The 16,612-nt window shown below is 34.5% G+C and overlaps 2 protein-coding genes across 5 annotated transcripts; one reads left to right on the top strand and one right to left on the bottom strand.

The window, feature by feature from the left end:
* On the top strand, positions 1-7,806 carry LOC147850226 (Putative N-acetyl-gamma-glutamyl-phosphate reductase). Its single transcript, XM_087336370.1, has 14 exons — positions 1-97; positions 1,147-1,222; positions 1,487-1,669; positions 2,090-2,197; positions 2,319-2,405; positions 3,203-3,253; positions 3,369-3,440; positions 4,412-4,531; positions 5,855-5,915; positions 6,039-6,119; positions 6,293-6,372; positions 6,732-6,821; positions 6,971-7,099; positions 7,490-7,806. The coding sequence occupies exons 2-14, from the start codon at positions 1,187-1,189 to the stop codon at positions 7,595-7,597; spliced, it is 1,206 nt and encodes a 401-aa protein (XP_087192496.1). The 5' UTR covers positions 1-97; positions 1,147-1,186; the 3' UTR covers positions 7,598-7,806.
* A 2,535-nt stretch (positions 7,807-10,341) lies between these two features.
* On the bottom strand, positions 10,342-13,318 carry LOC147850227 (uncharacterized). Of its 4 annotated transcripts, none has more exons than XM_087336175.1 (6): positions 13,238-13,317; positions 12,729-12,796; positions 12,280-12,351; positions 11,976-12,061; positions 11,717-11,816; positions 10,342-10,587 (listed from the first exon to the last, which is right to left on the bottom strand). In XM_087336175.1, exons 2-6 carry the CDS (start codon positions 12,759-12,761, stop codon positions 10,519-10,521), a joined length of 360 nt encoding a protein of 119 aa, XP_087192301.1. In that variant the 5' UTR covers positions 12,762-12,796; positions 13,238-13,317; the 3' UTR covers positions 10,342-10,518. The 4 variants fall into 4 exon arrangements, with proteins under 4 accessions (XP_087192301.1, XP_087192302.1, XP_087192304.1 ...); XM_087336176.1 differs by lacking the exon at positions 13,238-13,317 and adding an exon at positions 13,053-13,197; XM_087336178.1 differs by lacking the exon at positions 12,280-12,351 and having other exon boundaries at positions 13,238-13,318.
* Positions 13,319-16,612: the final 3,294 nt, after the last annotated feature.

The raw sequence follows: 16,612 nt of genomic DNA on the forward strand, positions 1-16,612 counted from the left end.
TTCTAAACCCTTTCCCTTCCTTCCTTAAAAAGGCTTTGCTCTGTTCATCATCATCATCTTCATCATCTTCAACACCTCACTGCTCTGTCACACACAGGTATGGAAACTTAATGCTGCTATAGTCTCTCGTTGAATTCCTCTGTTTCTGTTTCTGTTTTCTTTTTTTTGCCTTCAATCTTCGACTTTTTGGTACCTCCTGGTGCTATGTTCTTATGGAATCTATAAAATGGTGTTTCTGCAACATTTGTGTGCGTGCGTGCGTGCGTGCGTATTTTCTGTTCATGTATGCATGTATATATCTGTGCTTAATGGAAGTGTGTATCACTCATCGTATCTTTTCTGTTTTGTTCTTCATCATGCATATTGGAAGGATGTTAATGGAATCTTGATACTTAAAATTATGCATAATTCCTCATGTTTCCTCATTTTTCTTCTTCTTCACGCATATCAGGAGGAGGCTATTAAAAATTTTCAGATGTCGCCGAAAGTTAGGTTGTTATATGTATATATGTGTACATCTAAATATACACATTGATTGCATATGTATGTGTAGTTATGTGTGCACGTGTTTATAGATGTATGCATATAGATTGTCTCTTGCATGACCATGTGCACGTGTGTGTGTATGTTTATATCTTATAAATCTGTGAAAGTTGAGTTTCTGATTATCACACACACATGAGCACATGCAATTAGTATTTTTGGAAGCTTTTTATGAATCTAAATCTATTAATGACATGAATTTTAGTTATTAATGGATGATTGGATAATATAGATGGACATATCTGTACTGGGACATCTCCACAGATTCTCACATGTATACATATACGTAGATATATGCAAGTCTTTGTTTCAGTTAGACTTGGGGAAATATTCCTTTACTAATTGTATGGGTTCCCTTTTCATGCATGAAATAATAATTTTGAGAATACCACAACTTCACATGTAATTATGTAAGAAATTGTGAGGGTACCTCAAATTTGTAGAATTTTAGCAGAGCACATATATCTTTCTACCGTTCAAAATTTCCCAGGATTTTGTCCAAGGAAAAGAAAAAGTAAACTAAAGAAGGGAAATATGTTCCTCTCAATAAACATTTTTCAGGGATGATTAAATGACATACATAGGCTTTTTGATATTATGCAGGTTTCAAATTTAATCAAAGTTCATTTTTCTGCTTCAACATATGGCTTCTGCATTGTCGACGAGTTTCCTATCCAAGGTAAATATCTTTAGTAGAAATTGGCAGAAATTTGTAAGCTCTACGCCTATTCCAGTTCTGCCGAAACCTATATGTAACATATGGCGAACATTGCCGAAACCTATATGCATTCATACATCTGTGTGTCTCTCATGTGTGTACGTGAATTTCTCACAATATTGAAAACGAATTGGAAAAAATGTTGAGCTGGATTAGATTATTAATTAACGTTTTTTTAAGTAATAGTTTATTAGTTTTGACATATTTGTTGATAATCATTTTTAGGTTTGCTGGAATGTTCAACCCTCTCCAGAGGAATGCAAGTTGAAACGTGGGTTACTTTGTACAAGAAATGTGGTATTATCACCCACACAAGATCAAGCCAAAATTGGAAAGCAGCCTGATTTGAGACTGGTGGAAACTAAGAAAATTGCTGTTCTTGGAGCTAGTGGCTACACTGGATGTGAAGTCAGTTTCTAAGATCTTATCTGTCTTATTTTATTTAAGTTGAGTGATGTTGGGAAAGCTAAAATCATAATAAATTGTGAGTATGCTGAACTGAACTATGAAGACCATTTAGTTTTAGTTCAGCATGGTGGTTTTCAATACAAATGACAATTGAAGAGGTTCCTAACATAGATAATTTTGAAAGCTTCTCCGAGTATCCACTATCTGTTTTTGGTGCTTGAAGCCCTCTTTCCTTAAAGTGAAGAATTGTTGTATTAAATGTTCTTTGCTATGCGAATGTTGGGATTGTTTATGAAATAACTTATGAGCGTTCCCATCCCAAGGAACTTTATTTTTTATTTGAGAGCTTGAATGCCTGCTTTATTCTTGGATATTTTTTATCTAATGCTTTTGTCTGCGCTTAATAACTCCTTTTTACAGATTGTTCGTCTACTTGCAACACACCCATATTTCAAGATAACATTGATGACAGCAGATAGAAAGGCTGGCCAACCTCTTGCTTCTGTGTTTCCCCATCTTGTCAGCCAGGTATTAGTTTAGGGAAGGATCATTACATATCAAAGCTCTTCTTCTATTATGTGTTACCTATACATTTGTAAACATCGGAAAATTGACCATGTGTTCGTGGATTTTTTTTATGCAATGCAAGGATTTACCAAATATGGTAGCCATTAATGATGCTGACTTTTCTGAAATCGATGCAGTATTTTGCTGCCTTCCACATGGCACTACACAGGTAACTTCTATAAAGTCACAAGCATATAAAATTTCTGATCCGACATGACTCCCTGCCCTTTTTCATATCTCTCTGCTGGGAGTGGGGATATGTCCAACATGGAATGTTGCCCCATGGAACAAAATAGGCTAATGTGAAAGCCATGTCTCTTCGAGTTTTCTATTGACAGAGTCTGAATGATTAATTTGAAACATGATTATAGATGGTTGGAAAAGAAGTTTTTTTCAACCTTTTACCTACTGGTAGGTCAGTATTATTGTGAAAAATGGGGGCTATAATGCAGTAAAATGAAATCTCAATAATATATGAAAAATGGGGCTGTCATACTGTAGTAAAATAGAATCTTGATATATTTATGTGTTTTTAACATTCATATGCATACCAATGTCCAAACATAATATGCACATTTTGGATATCCTTTGACCTCCTATGAAGTGAGACATACAATTCTCAAGGCGTTGCTCTGTTGAACAAAAAGGATTTGCATCATCTCTTACCAGAGTCATAGAAAGCTTGCATATTGCATGTATGTAAGAAGATTCAATATTCTACGAGTTGTTTTAACATGTAATTGCTAAAATCTAATATTATTCTTAATATTGAGATGTATTACTATGTATAATTTATGTAATCCAATGTTACTCTTTACTTTTCTTTGATTTATAAACATGAATATAGAAATAAATATTAAATTATTGCAATTGCATGGACTGGAAGACATTATTTATGCCAATGTGTCATCTTTGCAAAACAAAAATGAATTGCTTGTGATTGGTGTTACTATTGTTGAAACACAGGAAATAATTTCTAGCCTTCCAGACAGTTTGAAGGTTGTCGACCTTTCCGCTGTATGTACATTGTAACCTAATCTTTTTTCCTAGAAAGTTCACATTGCATTTTCTTTCTTCACAAGCACATACTGTTGAGTACTGTCTGTCAGAAGGTTGGCTTCTTTGTCTTCAGGATTTTCGATTGCACAATGTTAATGAATATGAAGAATGGTACAATAGACCGCATGGAGCAGTTGAACTGCAAGTAAGTTTACTGGAAAACCAAGGCACAATAAAATGCGCTATGATTTGAAAGCAAAAATAAAAATATTATAGGCAGTCTCGTATTGTATTGTCTGTTGGATTAGGATAATCTACTAACACTGCCTAGAGCTCAAAAGTTAGAGAATTTTGTATTCTTAGGATTTACAAGCGTTTAGATATAGAGATTCTTCATTGACCCCCTCCTTGGCAGTCAAAAAGGTAGGTCTAGACTTTTGATTGTAATGCTTCAAAATCTGAGACAAATGGTTGTGGTCAAATTTCTTGCATAAATGCAAGAATGTTAAGTTGCCAATTTATAAAATTGAACTTAGATATATTGGGCAAATTATGATTGCAATTGTTTATTTTGTTTGGAAAATTTCATTGCTAACTTTATCCAAGCTGCCTCTATTTATAAAAGGCCTTCCGTTTCATAATCTATTTGGAATCAAAGTTCTGAACATGCTAAATATCTTATGATAGTGGCATAAAGGCGCTTGTAGAGTTTGTGTTTAGATGCATACTTAAATTTATGTTTGGGCTATGAAACATTATGAAAGAGACAATTATAGAGATCCAGAACTTGCATCAACATTACTTAAAAGATATTCTACAATTAAACTTCTTATACCTATATATGCATGCGTAAGAAGGCTGATAAGAAGCAAAATTCATTCTTGTAATAGGTACTTTGGTTGTAGTTAACTTCAGGCTTCTAAATGAATTGACATAATTGTCCTTTTGCATGTGCTCACAACATTCTACTAATCTTTGCATGATTGGAGTTAGAACCATTTTTTGTGAGCATTGAAAGCATGAAGATTTTCAGATTTGCGCTGTTTTTGTGCATTGAGAGCTTGGGGATTTTCAGATTTGCACCATTGTGTCCATTGATAGCGTAAAAACTTTCATTGTATATCCCCAATAAAAATGGAAGAAATCTTGGTATAAATGGTAGCAGTGTTAGTACAGAAACAAGCGGTGTATGGACTTACTGAAGTGAATCGACAAGCAATAATTGATGCTCGTCTTGTTGCGAATCCGGGATGTTACCCTACTACAATTTTGCTTCCTCTTGCTCCATTACTGAAGGTAAGTGCTTATAATATAATACATGTTTGACTCTTGTTTATATGCTCAAGAAAGGGGAGCTGCCTCTTTTTATACGGGATTAAATTGGATCCATGACAGAAAGAAAGCTATATAAACTCTTCTTTTAAGAAAAGCCAAAATGACCTAAAACACCAAACAAGAGATTACATCTTACAATGTTTTCTTGTCCTTGGGAATAGCAAACCAAATTATAACTAAAGGTATGGCACTAAAGAATTTAGATGTCTGAGAACTTAAGATTCCAACTTAGACTGAAACTTTTGTCTTTTGAAAGCTCTCCAACATGGGGCATTTCACTATGGAGGGATCTCCAAAGCAAGGGAACCACCATCCCTCATTTCCCTGTAGCACTTGCAATGTGACAGGGATGATATTGGGGACAATGGGAGTTTGACAGGCAATGAAAGTTGTCACCATCTATGAGCATGTGAAGTACTGTCCGGATGTTTGGAATTAAGAATTGAAATTTCACTAGTGGCTGATCATCGAATATCTGCTTCACAACCTTGTCCATGTTGGGCAAGTAGCCTCGGAAGAACTGGTTGATGAGCACCAGGTATATCCTGCATGGCCCAATGCTGAGAAAATATTTAAGGCCTAGATGTGTCAGTGCAGGGAAGACTAAGCATGGCAGTTGGGCAGTTGTGGATGCCTGTCACAATAAACGTGTAGATGCAGGTGCGGCACCTCCATCTGGGAATGAAGAGTATTTGATGGCCTCAAAAGTGTAAGCCTGGCTGGTTCATTGAAACTTTTGTTGTGACTTTTTTTTCGTGGGAGTATTGGTATTTTTTTAGTCGACCCACCTGCTTGAAATTCTGTAAGGCAAATGTAGCAGGGGCATACAATAATCTCAATATGGGTATCACTGCTGAGCATGTTCTTGAACAGCCCAATCTGTGTAAGTAAATATGTCATCTATATTAAGAACTAAAGAACTAAGGGAGTGGCTGATAATGGGCATCCTTGTTTTACTCCAATTGTGCTAGCCAACCAAATTAATCCTAATTTGTTTGTTATTTATAAGAATACATCTAAACAATTTTGAAATGATCAGAACTCCTAAAGTTTTTCAGAAGTGATGAGAATATCTACGAGGCTATGACCCTACTCTAGAAAGCAAACCCCTCTTGGGAGGACAAGATTGACTGCTACATAGGGGTTGTGGTAGTGTTCTGGAAATGTAGTGGTATTTGGTTCAATACAAAATAAGCGAGGGTGTTTTTTCCCTATTATTTGTTTATCATGGTCCCAAAACAAACAAATCTTTGATTTTTAAATGAAACTAATCTTTGATTGCAGGCTGGTCTTGTTACTGCAGACAGTATAATAATTGATTCCAAATCAGGAGTTAGTGGTGCTGGTAAGAATAACTACATTTTAGAGGCCTAGGATTTTTACTTCTCAGGGATTTGACTACCTCATCTTTGCGTTCTATTTATTGTACATTTAAAAGAACTGTGATGATGCCTTCTACCTTTATCAGGACGTTCAGCCAAAGAGGCAAATTTGTATACAGAGGTTTCGGAGGGGATTCATGCTTATGGAATTACGAAACATCGACATGGTAAGTTAAAACATTTGCAACACATGAATGATAAAAAAAGGTTAAAGTTAATAGAAGTGTTATTTGAATGGGAATGAAAGGATAGCAATAAGATGAGAGTCTATTTTCATCTGCGCCAGGCATGACTAAATTTCTTAATTGGTATGGAATGAAGCAAATTTTTTGTTTTGCAGTTCCGGAGATAGAGCAAGGACTTTCTGAAGCATCGGGCTCAAAAGTGACCATCAGCTTTACCCCTCATCTAATGCCAATGGTATGTGTTTAACTAGCCACCTTTACATACATTGTTGGCAACATGTCGAAACATTGTCTCTTGAGAAAAAGCATTTTTTGTTTGTAGTTTCAAAACTCCTTTCAAATTTATATGAAACTGAAAAGAAATCAGTTTTCCTTTAATTATGAAACTTTGAAGTTTCAAAGTCATTTCTTTGATCTTTGATTATTAAAGGTTTTGGAACTGCAATTATCTGTTCTATGATGAAGGGCATCTTGATTCCCATGCAATGAACATACATCAGTAGAGTCTTAATTATTTATAACATATATTTGAATTTGCAGTCAAAAGCTCTTTGTATTCATTATCTAACATGTTCAATTGACATTCCTATTCAGAGTCGAGGCATGCAATCAACTATTTATGTTCAATGCGCAAATGGAGTGACAATTGATGATTTGCACCACTATCTTGAAGACATATACCGGGTAGTTAAATAGACAGCCTATAATGATGGTCTTAAAACTCTTAAAACCCTTAAAATAGATCCTTCTATATGTCTTTCTCAATTTGTTAAGATAAACTTGAATACAAATAAGACCTTGTTTGTGTTTTTCTTATGTATGATTATGTATAGGATGAAGAATTTGTAGTTGTTTTACCAAAAGGTGTGGTTCCACACACACGGCATGTGCGAGGCTCAAACTACTGCCACATGAATGTTTTCGAGGATCGTATCTCTGGAAGAGCAATCATTATCTCAGTGGTAAGGAAGTTAATAGGTGAAAATTGGGTTGTATTTTGTTCTATATATATGCTGATTACTCAGGAATATGAAAGTTACGGGGAAATTTGTCATTTCTTTTGTATAACCTTACTACCATAGGATAAGAAAGTTTTGCATAAAGCTACATGTTTTTACTGTTGTTGCCATTCAAAGAAAGTTTTAGGTGATCTGTGTTTTCCGTACAACCTTGAAGTTTTGAGTGAATGGTATTTCTACACATTGTCATTTCTTTATTATAGCCTAGTATTACATAATAGCTAAGTTTGAGATTGATCTGTGTGTTAGCTCACTTTTACTGTCACAAGTTGCAAATAGCTCTGTGCTTCCTTATCCTTAACTTAATACTTTACCTTTCCGTTTCTCTTGTAGATTGACAATCTTGTAAAGGGAGCATCAGGCCAAGCCCTTCAGAATATGAATCTGTTGATGAATATCCGTGAAGATACAGGTCTTCTTCAACAACCAATGTTCCCTTAAAAGGAACTTGATTTATTGTGCAGTTAGGATCGTGGCAGTTTATGTCAAGTACAACACCAAATAGCTTTAATAGCAGAAGAAACTCTCCAATACCTAGAATTGTCTATAAAGCTGTTTGAAGCACTAGATTTCAACTTCTTGAAGGAAATCTCTCTATCTTAAAATTTTGTGGATTATGGGAATAAGTTTGAGCATTTGTGTACTCACCTTATGCTATGTATTAGCAAAAACACGGTATGGGAACTCTCATCTTATATACTTGTATCAGTAAAAGAACATTGGATGTGGAAACTTTACAAAATGAGTAAAAAAGAGTTGATCTTTTTCCACTTTTTTGATGGATGTATGATATTTAGTTTAATTAAACATTGCATATTATTTCTTGTGTTTTTTATAACTGATGGTACATACAACACCTCACCTGATTTTTGTATGTTAATTAGTCAATCCCATCCTTTCATGATAGATATATCTATATATATTTCTCTTTTGATGAATAAGCACGCATGCATTGCGTTTTTGTTGTCCCATTTGTTGATCGGACACCATTAATTTCTGTCTTATTGTTGGATCGTCTATTGCAAGGGCCGGTCATCTACTGGAAAGACTAGTGATGTCTCTTGCATCAGTTTTATGCTGCATTCCTTTTTAGGCTTGATAAGGCATTTGCATATCCCAATGCATTATAGATGTGGGTGTAAGAGGTGTGGGCTTAGTGTATTTGACTTGGAGAAGTTCTACGAGGTTGATACATAATAATGAGAAGCATTATTGAATGGTTGTAAATACTTATCATATTGTGAGAACGCTCCTCATCCTCAATCTTGTGATTAAGGTAGATTATACCAGGTATGCTGCTCTCTTTAGAAAAATCGTCAACAATGGGAAGTGAACATTGAATGGTGTTGCCAAATTATCTATGCATAGAGAAGTAACATTGCCATATACTGCTTGATTTATTTTTCTAGCATGATAACATCTTGAAAGTGGTGACCAGGACCAAGAATGATTGTATTATAATCCTTGGAATTCAAATATCAATGGGAGCAAAGAAAGAGAGACAAAGCATATGAAAAAGAAATTTCAAACACTCAATACTCTTTTCATGATCAAAGAATTGTAAATGTATTTAGGTATTTTTTCTCGTTCTATTGGGCAATACTTACAAAAGAGCCAATCATGTATACCATGCAGCGGTGTTACTATGATACCCTTGGTGTTACTATGATACCCTTCCAACTGGTCCAAAATTGATGAAAAACCTTGGTTGTAAAAAAAGATTTTCGTTGCATTCTTAGAAATGGTTTCTTTATGTGATTTGACTTAATCCACAAAAACTGTAAAGAAAAAACTTATTTAATTGTGTTTTTGCAACACCCGCTAAACTAAGACAAGATCAAACTCTTGGCTGCAAATATTGTTTTGACAGCCTGATCAAGGGATGGAAGACGTAATATAATGCAAAATTTGGGCACAGATCATACTTCCATTAGATGGACCTACTGTTGGATGTATTTCCATTGCTTGGATGCAGATCCATCTGACAATGGAAGAAATCATATGAATTTAGATGGGTGACCCATTTGGAAGTGGACAAAGTGCGAGTTAACTTGCATGATGATCAATATTATGTATCACTCCATCAATTATAGAGTGTAGGAGATCATTTTGCTGATTATGAGCAAATTTTATAACTAGAAGAAAACTAGAAGAAAAAGAGAATGCTGGAAAAGTGTAGGAGATCATTTTGCTGATTATGAGCAAATTTAATAACTGTCTAGAGGAAGTTGGGCTTACCCCTTTCCAAAAAGAAAACAATGTTTAGGGTAGACGAAACATGGACATTTGGCATGTGGACCATTTGGGTGAAAAGCCAATGTTGATTAAGGTAAAGAAAGCATCCAATAGATGATGCTTGAATATGCATTGTCATTTCTCGGGACCAATGTCTTCACCAAATCTAGATCCCACATTTCTCCTATACAACTGAGTTGATGCACCAATTTATGTAGTGAGATCAAAAGTTGCAGTGCAATGTAAGTCAATTAGACAAACGAGAAATTGAAAAGACACTAGAACTCACACTAGGCAAACCATCCAACATGATAAAGAAAACAAGAATCGGTATGCTTTGCACACAGGCAAACAATCAGCCTATTTGGGATGGAGCCAAAGTCTTGCACCCATGTCATGAAATTATCCAGTAAAGATACAGTTTTGCAGGAATGTTATCATCCTAAAGACTACCATCAAGTATTTAAATAGAATGATGGCGATAAAGACATTGTTTACATGTATAGGGGATGATTAGCACTTGCTCTGACTTTGAACTTACCTATGTATGCTTCAGTAGGTTTTATGTGTATTATGTTCTTGAATCACAAAATCAACAATAAACGAAGTATAGTTTTTACCAGGAGTGGGTGTGGAAAACAACTGGTCATTGTGGATTTCCCCAACATTCCAGAAAGCGTGTATGGATTCTTCTTCCACATGCAACTCATCCGCTTTTGGTATAACCACAAATCGGTGGCGATTTCAAGGAAAAAAAGATTGTGCTTGCTCAGGGAGGACTCAACCAACCAAGTGGGGAAGATCATTGTGAATGCAATATGCACTTTCCTATTCAATGAGATTTACCTATCAAAAAGGAAAATGTATTGAGCATGACGTAGTGAATCACAAGGAGTGAAGGAAGAACTCTTCTCCTGACTATGAAATTATAATCTGGAAGCCAATAAACAGAGGAAAGAAACAATCATTTGCCTAATATTGTTCTGTTTAAAAAAACATTATCATCGTTTCCATGTGTGATATTACAAGAATGAATTCATGTATTAGTCTGTACATCCAATTGTATCTGACGAGTTACAGATATATTTTTCTGCAGATTATCCTGCTTTCAAATTATTTTTTTGATGTTATGAGTTACGATCTATACTGGTTTGCAACCTCAAGAACTTCATGATGGTTTCATCATTCTGCAATATCTGTCACATCAATCAGTGTAACATGAAATTGAGTTAGTCAGGGACAGAAAAATTGATGCCAAATGATAGATCATAAACAAAAATGAGTGTCGTTTGAAAAACAAGAATAAATCAATGAAAATATCACACCTACTGTGGAGTACTAGGGTTGGATATGTTGCAAAAAAGTTAAAGTAAATAACAAAGAAAGAGCACAGGGAAGTTTTGTTGGGCCCTATACATTTAGAATGTTGGGCCCAAGATACTAACTTTGCTTCAAGATGGATGCAAAAAATAATGAGAAATGAGAACTCATCATCAAAGACTTGCAAAATATTACAGTCAGTTTGGCTTTCAAAGTTAGCACTGGTCTACAAGAACAAATTTCTTCAGAATGTTGGAAAACAACCATCTAATGGCTATTAAAGGATCTCATTGGAAGGAACCCAGTTTAACCTAGAGTACAAGATAGAGAACAACAAAAAGATGACTCAAAGTCAGTTTAGCTTTCAAAGTTAGCACTGGTCTACAAGAACAAATTTCTTCATAAATGTTGGAAAACAACCATCTAATGGTTATCAAAGGATCTCATTTGAAGGAACCCAGTTTAACCTAGAGTACAACATAGAGAACAACAAAAAGATGACGCAAAATCAGTTTGGCTTTCAAAGTTAGCACTGGTCCAGAAGCTCAAATTTCTTCATAAATGTTGGAAAGCAACCATCTAATGGCCTACCAAAGGATCTCATTTGAAGGAACCCACTTTAACCTAGAGTACAAGATAGAGAACAAACAAAAAGGTGGCTTAATGGTAAGGATGAGCAAAGCAACATCTCAACAGTCATATGTGTGGAATTTTTCTTTTGAAAATATTTTTTGAGTGTTCATGAGAAATATATACAAAAATATACAACCCTTTTGAATTATGACATGTGCCGAGGTAACTGGGAGAATAAAAAACAAGGTAAAAAAGAAGCAAAAATGGTTTGGTTTTGATCATATGTAATATAATAGAACAAAATGCTAAAAAACTCAAACACATGCTTTTGGTTGTTTACTCCCTCTCATAAATGAATTATAACACCAATCCATTTTGTTTACTTTTAACATACAATCTTCTCTAAATGGAAAAAGAAGAAGACAGCATTACCTCTCTTTTTAATGAAGAAATTCGACGTCGTTGATACTCAATTTCTTCTTCGAGCTCAGTTCGTTGCCCAACTTCATCTTCTAGCATTTCCTTTGTAATTCTGTGTAAACAAGAAAATTTGCACACCCAAATTGAATCTAAATTCTTTTTTCAGTTAAAATTCTAAAACTTCTTAAAGACTAGATGATGATTGGAATAATATAATACTTCTTCACAAGTTTGGCGTTTTTTTAAAGCCAATGGTAATCAAAATGATAACCTTCTCTCTTCTGCTAATTGTTCATAATGAGACTCTTGATCTTTAATCCAGAATTCTTGCTCTTTAACCATAGTTTCAATGTCCTCCTAATTGCCAACAAATGATTTTTTTTTTTTTCCAACTTTTCAAATCAATAAAATATCCATACTTAAGAATACAACTTTAAAATTTCCCGGGAAGAATACATACTGGCATTATAAAAAATTTATATGCTAGAATACTTTATTGTGGAAATTATGGATGAATGAATACACATGTTTTTCATTTTTCTCAATATAATTTTTAGAATATGAAAAATACCAACCTTTAAGAAATCTATTGTTTTTCCGAGTGGATTAGCGGTGTGGCACAGAGATTGTACAATGTCTTTCAATGCCTTTACATTGAAAAAAATAAATTGATTTAAAAAGACTTTACTGAATGTCTATCATATAGAGTTACACTTAGAAATATATACGTGTGGAAATATATTAAGTAGTTTCAGATTCTATTTAAGATATATGAAATTGAGGCATAACAATCCTATATATGTATCCACTTAACGCCAATGAAACACAAGTGAAGTATTAACTATAAGAAATATAACCCAATTAAGAAATGAGTTGCAGACAAGCATCTGGATAAATGTATATAGGCACATAAAGAAGATTTAAGAATAGATTGAAGTATAACAATCTGATATAACCAATTAGGAAATGAAAACCGAAACAAATGAGGAAGAAAGAAAGACAAAGAAAAAGGAATAAAAAAAACCTCTGCTTCATTGTCGAGATTATTATCGCCCATCTCCACCAGTTTCCAATCCCGGTCTTCTCAAAGAGCTAAAAATGCAAGTTCACATTTTACTTTAAACGGGTGTCCTTCACAAATAATCTCATTTCATCCTTCATTTCTATGTATTCAAATAATATAACATAAATATTCATAACTCATTTGGTACAGAGGTTAGAAAACGAAATGAAAAACGAAATGTGAAACAAATGCAAATTTTTTAAAGAACGCTTGTTTTTCTTTTTCTAGAAACAAATTTTGACATCATTAATTCTCAAATCAATGTTTCTTTTCCATAATAAAAACCTAAAAAAAAAGCTGTTTTTGTTAAACTTCCATAGTTAGAATGAGAAGAGACAGAGAGAAAAGAATGCAATGACATTACAAATGTTGAAGAAGATGTGCAAACAGAAACTGTTGAAAAGAACATGAGAAACAACTGAAATGAAAAGGGGAAAGAAGAGAGAGAGAGAGAGAGAGAGAGAGAGTGCCTTTGTTTAAGAGACTAGACTGTGATCATCGCTAAATAACAGAACAGGGCGGGGCAGAAGAGAACAGAGCAGATCAAAGTAAGAAAGAAGGAAGGAAAAGGGTATTTAGGGGATTTGACAAAACGAGCCACTTTTATTTATTGCCTATACGACCCTATAATTTCTTGGGAAAAGTACCAGGATACCCCCCCTGGAAGTTCGTCTATTTACCAGAATGCCCCTGGAAGTTCCAAATTTACCAAACTACCCCTATGTCCAAAAAATAGACTTTATAAAGTAATTATACACTCAAATCTACAAGCCCTATTTACCAAAGATGGAAGAAATGGACCCGAACTAACCCTATTTACCAAAGATTTGAGTGTATAATTACTTTATAAAGTCTAATTTTTTGGACATAGGGGTAGTTTGGTAAATTTGGAGCTTCCAGGGGCATTCTGGTAAATAGACAAACTTCCAGGGGTATCCTGGTACTTTTCCCTAATTTCTTTACTTCTTGTAAAATGCTCCTCCACACCCTCCTCGACAGGAGAGTTCATTCCACTCTGAATGCGCATGTTCTTGTTCCGATTGTTTGTCCTAATTTTCCTTGCGTATTCATTAGACAGGAATTTATTCGTGACTAGTTAGTCAATTGTAATGCCCTACCCTATTTTCTGCAATTGTGTGATGAGTTTCTTCCTTATATTGGGGTTCGACTATGGACATTCGAGGGGAATAAAGAAAAATGTCAGAAGGGAGTTTTAGTGCAAACTTTTTTCCCTTTCAAGATTGTTCTGTGATAGAACAAAGGAACTTAAGGGCATTCACGAAAATAAAGGTAAATGATGAACAAGGGTTTAACTATGCCCTGTCTCTTCCTTTTCTTTAGCTTCAATTATGGGCATGTGGGAAACAATAGAAACTTAGGGGCATTCAAGGAAATAAAGAAAAATAAGAGAGGGGCATTCAAAAACGTTTCCATTTGTATACCATGACATATTTGCAATTTCTCAAAACTTGTGAAAAGACAAAGTTTTTGTTGCCAATAAGGCACTCAATTATGCAAAGTTGAGAACAAATAAAATGTCGAGAATTGTCCTTGCACATGTGAGCCTACAAATGCTCTATTATAGACGGCCAACTATAGACATCAGACAAGTGTCACATATCTTCATTACTTCAATGGGGCTAATTGAGACAAAACATCAGAATGAGCAAACTCCAACTACATTCGCAATGTGCATTAAATTAATCAAATATATCCTCTTGCATTTTGGAACCATGATTAAAGTACTTGTTAATGCAAATCCAAAAAATGGCAAAGCATTATTTTTCAACTAGTTGGACATAATGCCAAGGTGGTACGACATTACTAGTTATTGCATATTATGGAAAAGTAGGGTTTAGTGGACATAGATAAAGGTTTTATTATCATCTTCAAAGGTCAAATATAACCAATGAAACCAACATATAATGTTTTCACGTAAATATAATGTGAATGTGAGTAGTGACCGTACATGTTCAAGAATGTTACGAGTTAATGTCACAATTAAGAGTACACGTTGTGAGTGTGAGAGAAATTAGTGCAAGGATTGGATTGGGTCAAAGATGTGTGAAAAGCATAATCAAGTACGATCAAAGGTAGAGCACTATATCAATGTGTAACTACTAACATGCAAAATCCCGAACTTGTTTAAGGCAAAAATGTGCATAGTCGACTAATCCCGTCACATATGCCAAAGGTCATGTCTCACATTGACACAAGTATGGAATAACTTTTTTGGAAGCAATGGTTTGGATGGTTGATAATGTGATGGGCTCTAACACGTATCGATGCATGTGATCTGTCATACAATGAAGAATATGGTTTTGTACTTTGATGCAACATATATGGGATAGTGTATGAAGCAAGAACCTCCACATTTTCCCCATGTCTTGATACATTGGTGATATGTAGACTTCCGAACTTGTGTGCCCCAACATCTTGTGTACATTGAGATGAGTATGAAATAATTAATATGGAACCGATTGTTTTGATGGTGGACACACAATGGGATCTAACATGTATCAATGCATGTAGTTTACTTGTTCGACAAAGAGTAGTTAGATTCAACATATGTAATGTAACATATTAAGTGTGAGCCTTCATATTTCGTCCTTATCTCGATACATTTGCATTGTAAGAAGGCCTCCTTCACATAGGAATCCCTTAATGCATCACGAAGCAAATGTGTTGCATCCCATCTTTGAAAATAGTTTTTTAAATTTTGCATCAAACTAAAACACAAAAAATTGCTTTTATGTGTCCATTGGATCTTTTTGCATAACTTGCCATGTGATTCTAGGAAATCTATATGGGGGACTTTTTTCTATCATTTGAGGGAACTTCAATGCTAAGGTATTTAAAGATTTCTAGAGTTTCAAGTTGCTCAATATTTATACATTTGAGAGAGAGAGAGAGAAATATATTAATGTCTTCTAAGACCAAATTTGGTCCATGAGACAATTGGTTACAACAAAATGGGATGTGTACCCAATCATGAGAAGGAGAGAGAGAATAACTAATAGTGCTACCTAATAAATTTCATCCATCTTACAAATATGACTTCTCACATTCTGCATGGGATCAATGTTCACTCTTGTAATGTCTAACAATTGTATGCATTATCTTACCTTATCTACGTGTCCCCCTTGAGCTTTGAGTAGGAATGCAATTTTGTAAATAAGGTCTTAGCTCAATGCATATAGAGTGAATTCAAGTAAGTAGGGTTCTTTGAGTTTGTTTAATGGATAAAAAGTATATTTTTGGGGAATAAGGCTGTATTAGTAATTCTATAATGATGTAGATGAAAGGTTTTCTATTGAATGTGACACATCTTTCGCTTGTATTGCACAAACATAAGAGTTTTTTTAAGTAACATTCGGCATCATGAATTGATTTAGATGAGTTTAATTCCTATTGCTTCAAAGTGTCTTTCAATGGGGTCATAACAAAAACATAAGAGTTTTTTTTATGTTATGTTCGATACGAAGAATTGATCTTGTCCTTTGAAGTGTCTTCAATGGGGTTCCAACAATACCCAAAGCTTAAAATAAGTCATATCATCTTTTCAATGCCCATAACGCCAATGCTCTTGTGAAAATAATTTATTGAAGCATTGTGCTATGTGGAAAATATTTTCGATTTTCGATTTTCCTCCCGTATATGAACTTGATCTCCTGAATGATACTTCTCTTTCTCCCAATGTTATGCTCTTGTAGATATAATTGATTGAATTGTCATGACATGGAAATAATTCTGTTTTCGAACTTTATTTCCTTTGTTTGAAGACAAATACTCATTAATATTACTTACAACTATCTGCCGATATTTCAAGCCAAATGCTTTGCAAG

Source organism: Azolla caroliniana, unplaced genomic scaffold, assembly GCF_043228905.1.
Source record: "Azolla caroliniana isolate FFs.n. ecotype wild unplaced genomic scaffold, voAzoCaro1.0.p SCAF_21, whole genome shotgun sequence".
Lineage (NCBI taxonomy): Eukaryota > Viridiplantae > Streptophyta > Polypodiopsida > Salviniales > Salviniaceae > Azolla > Azolla caroliniana.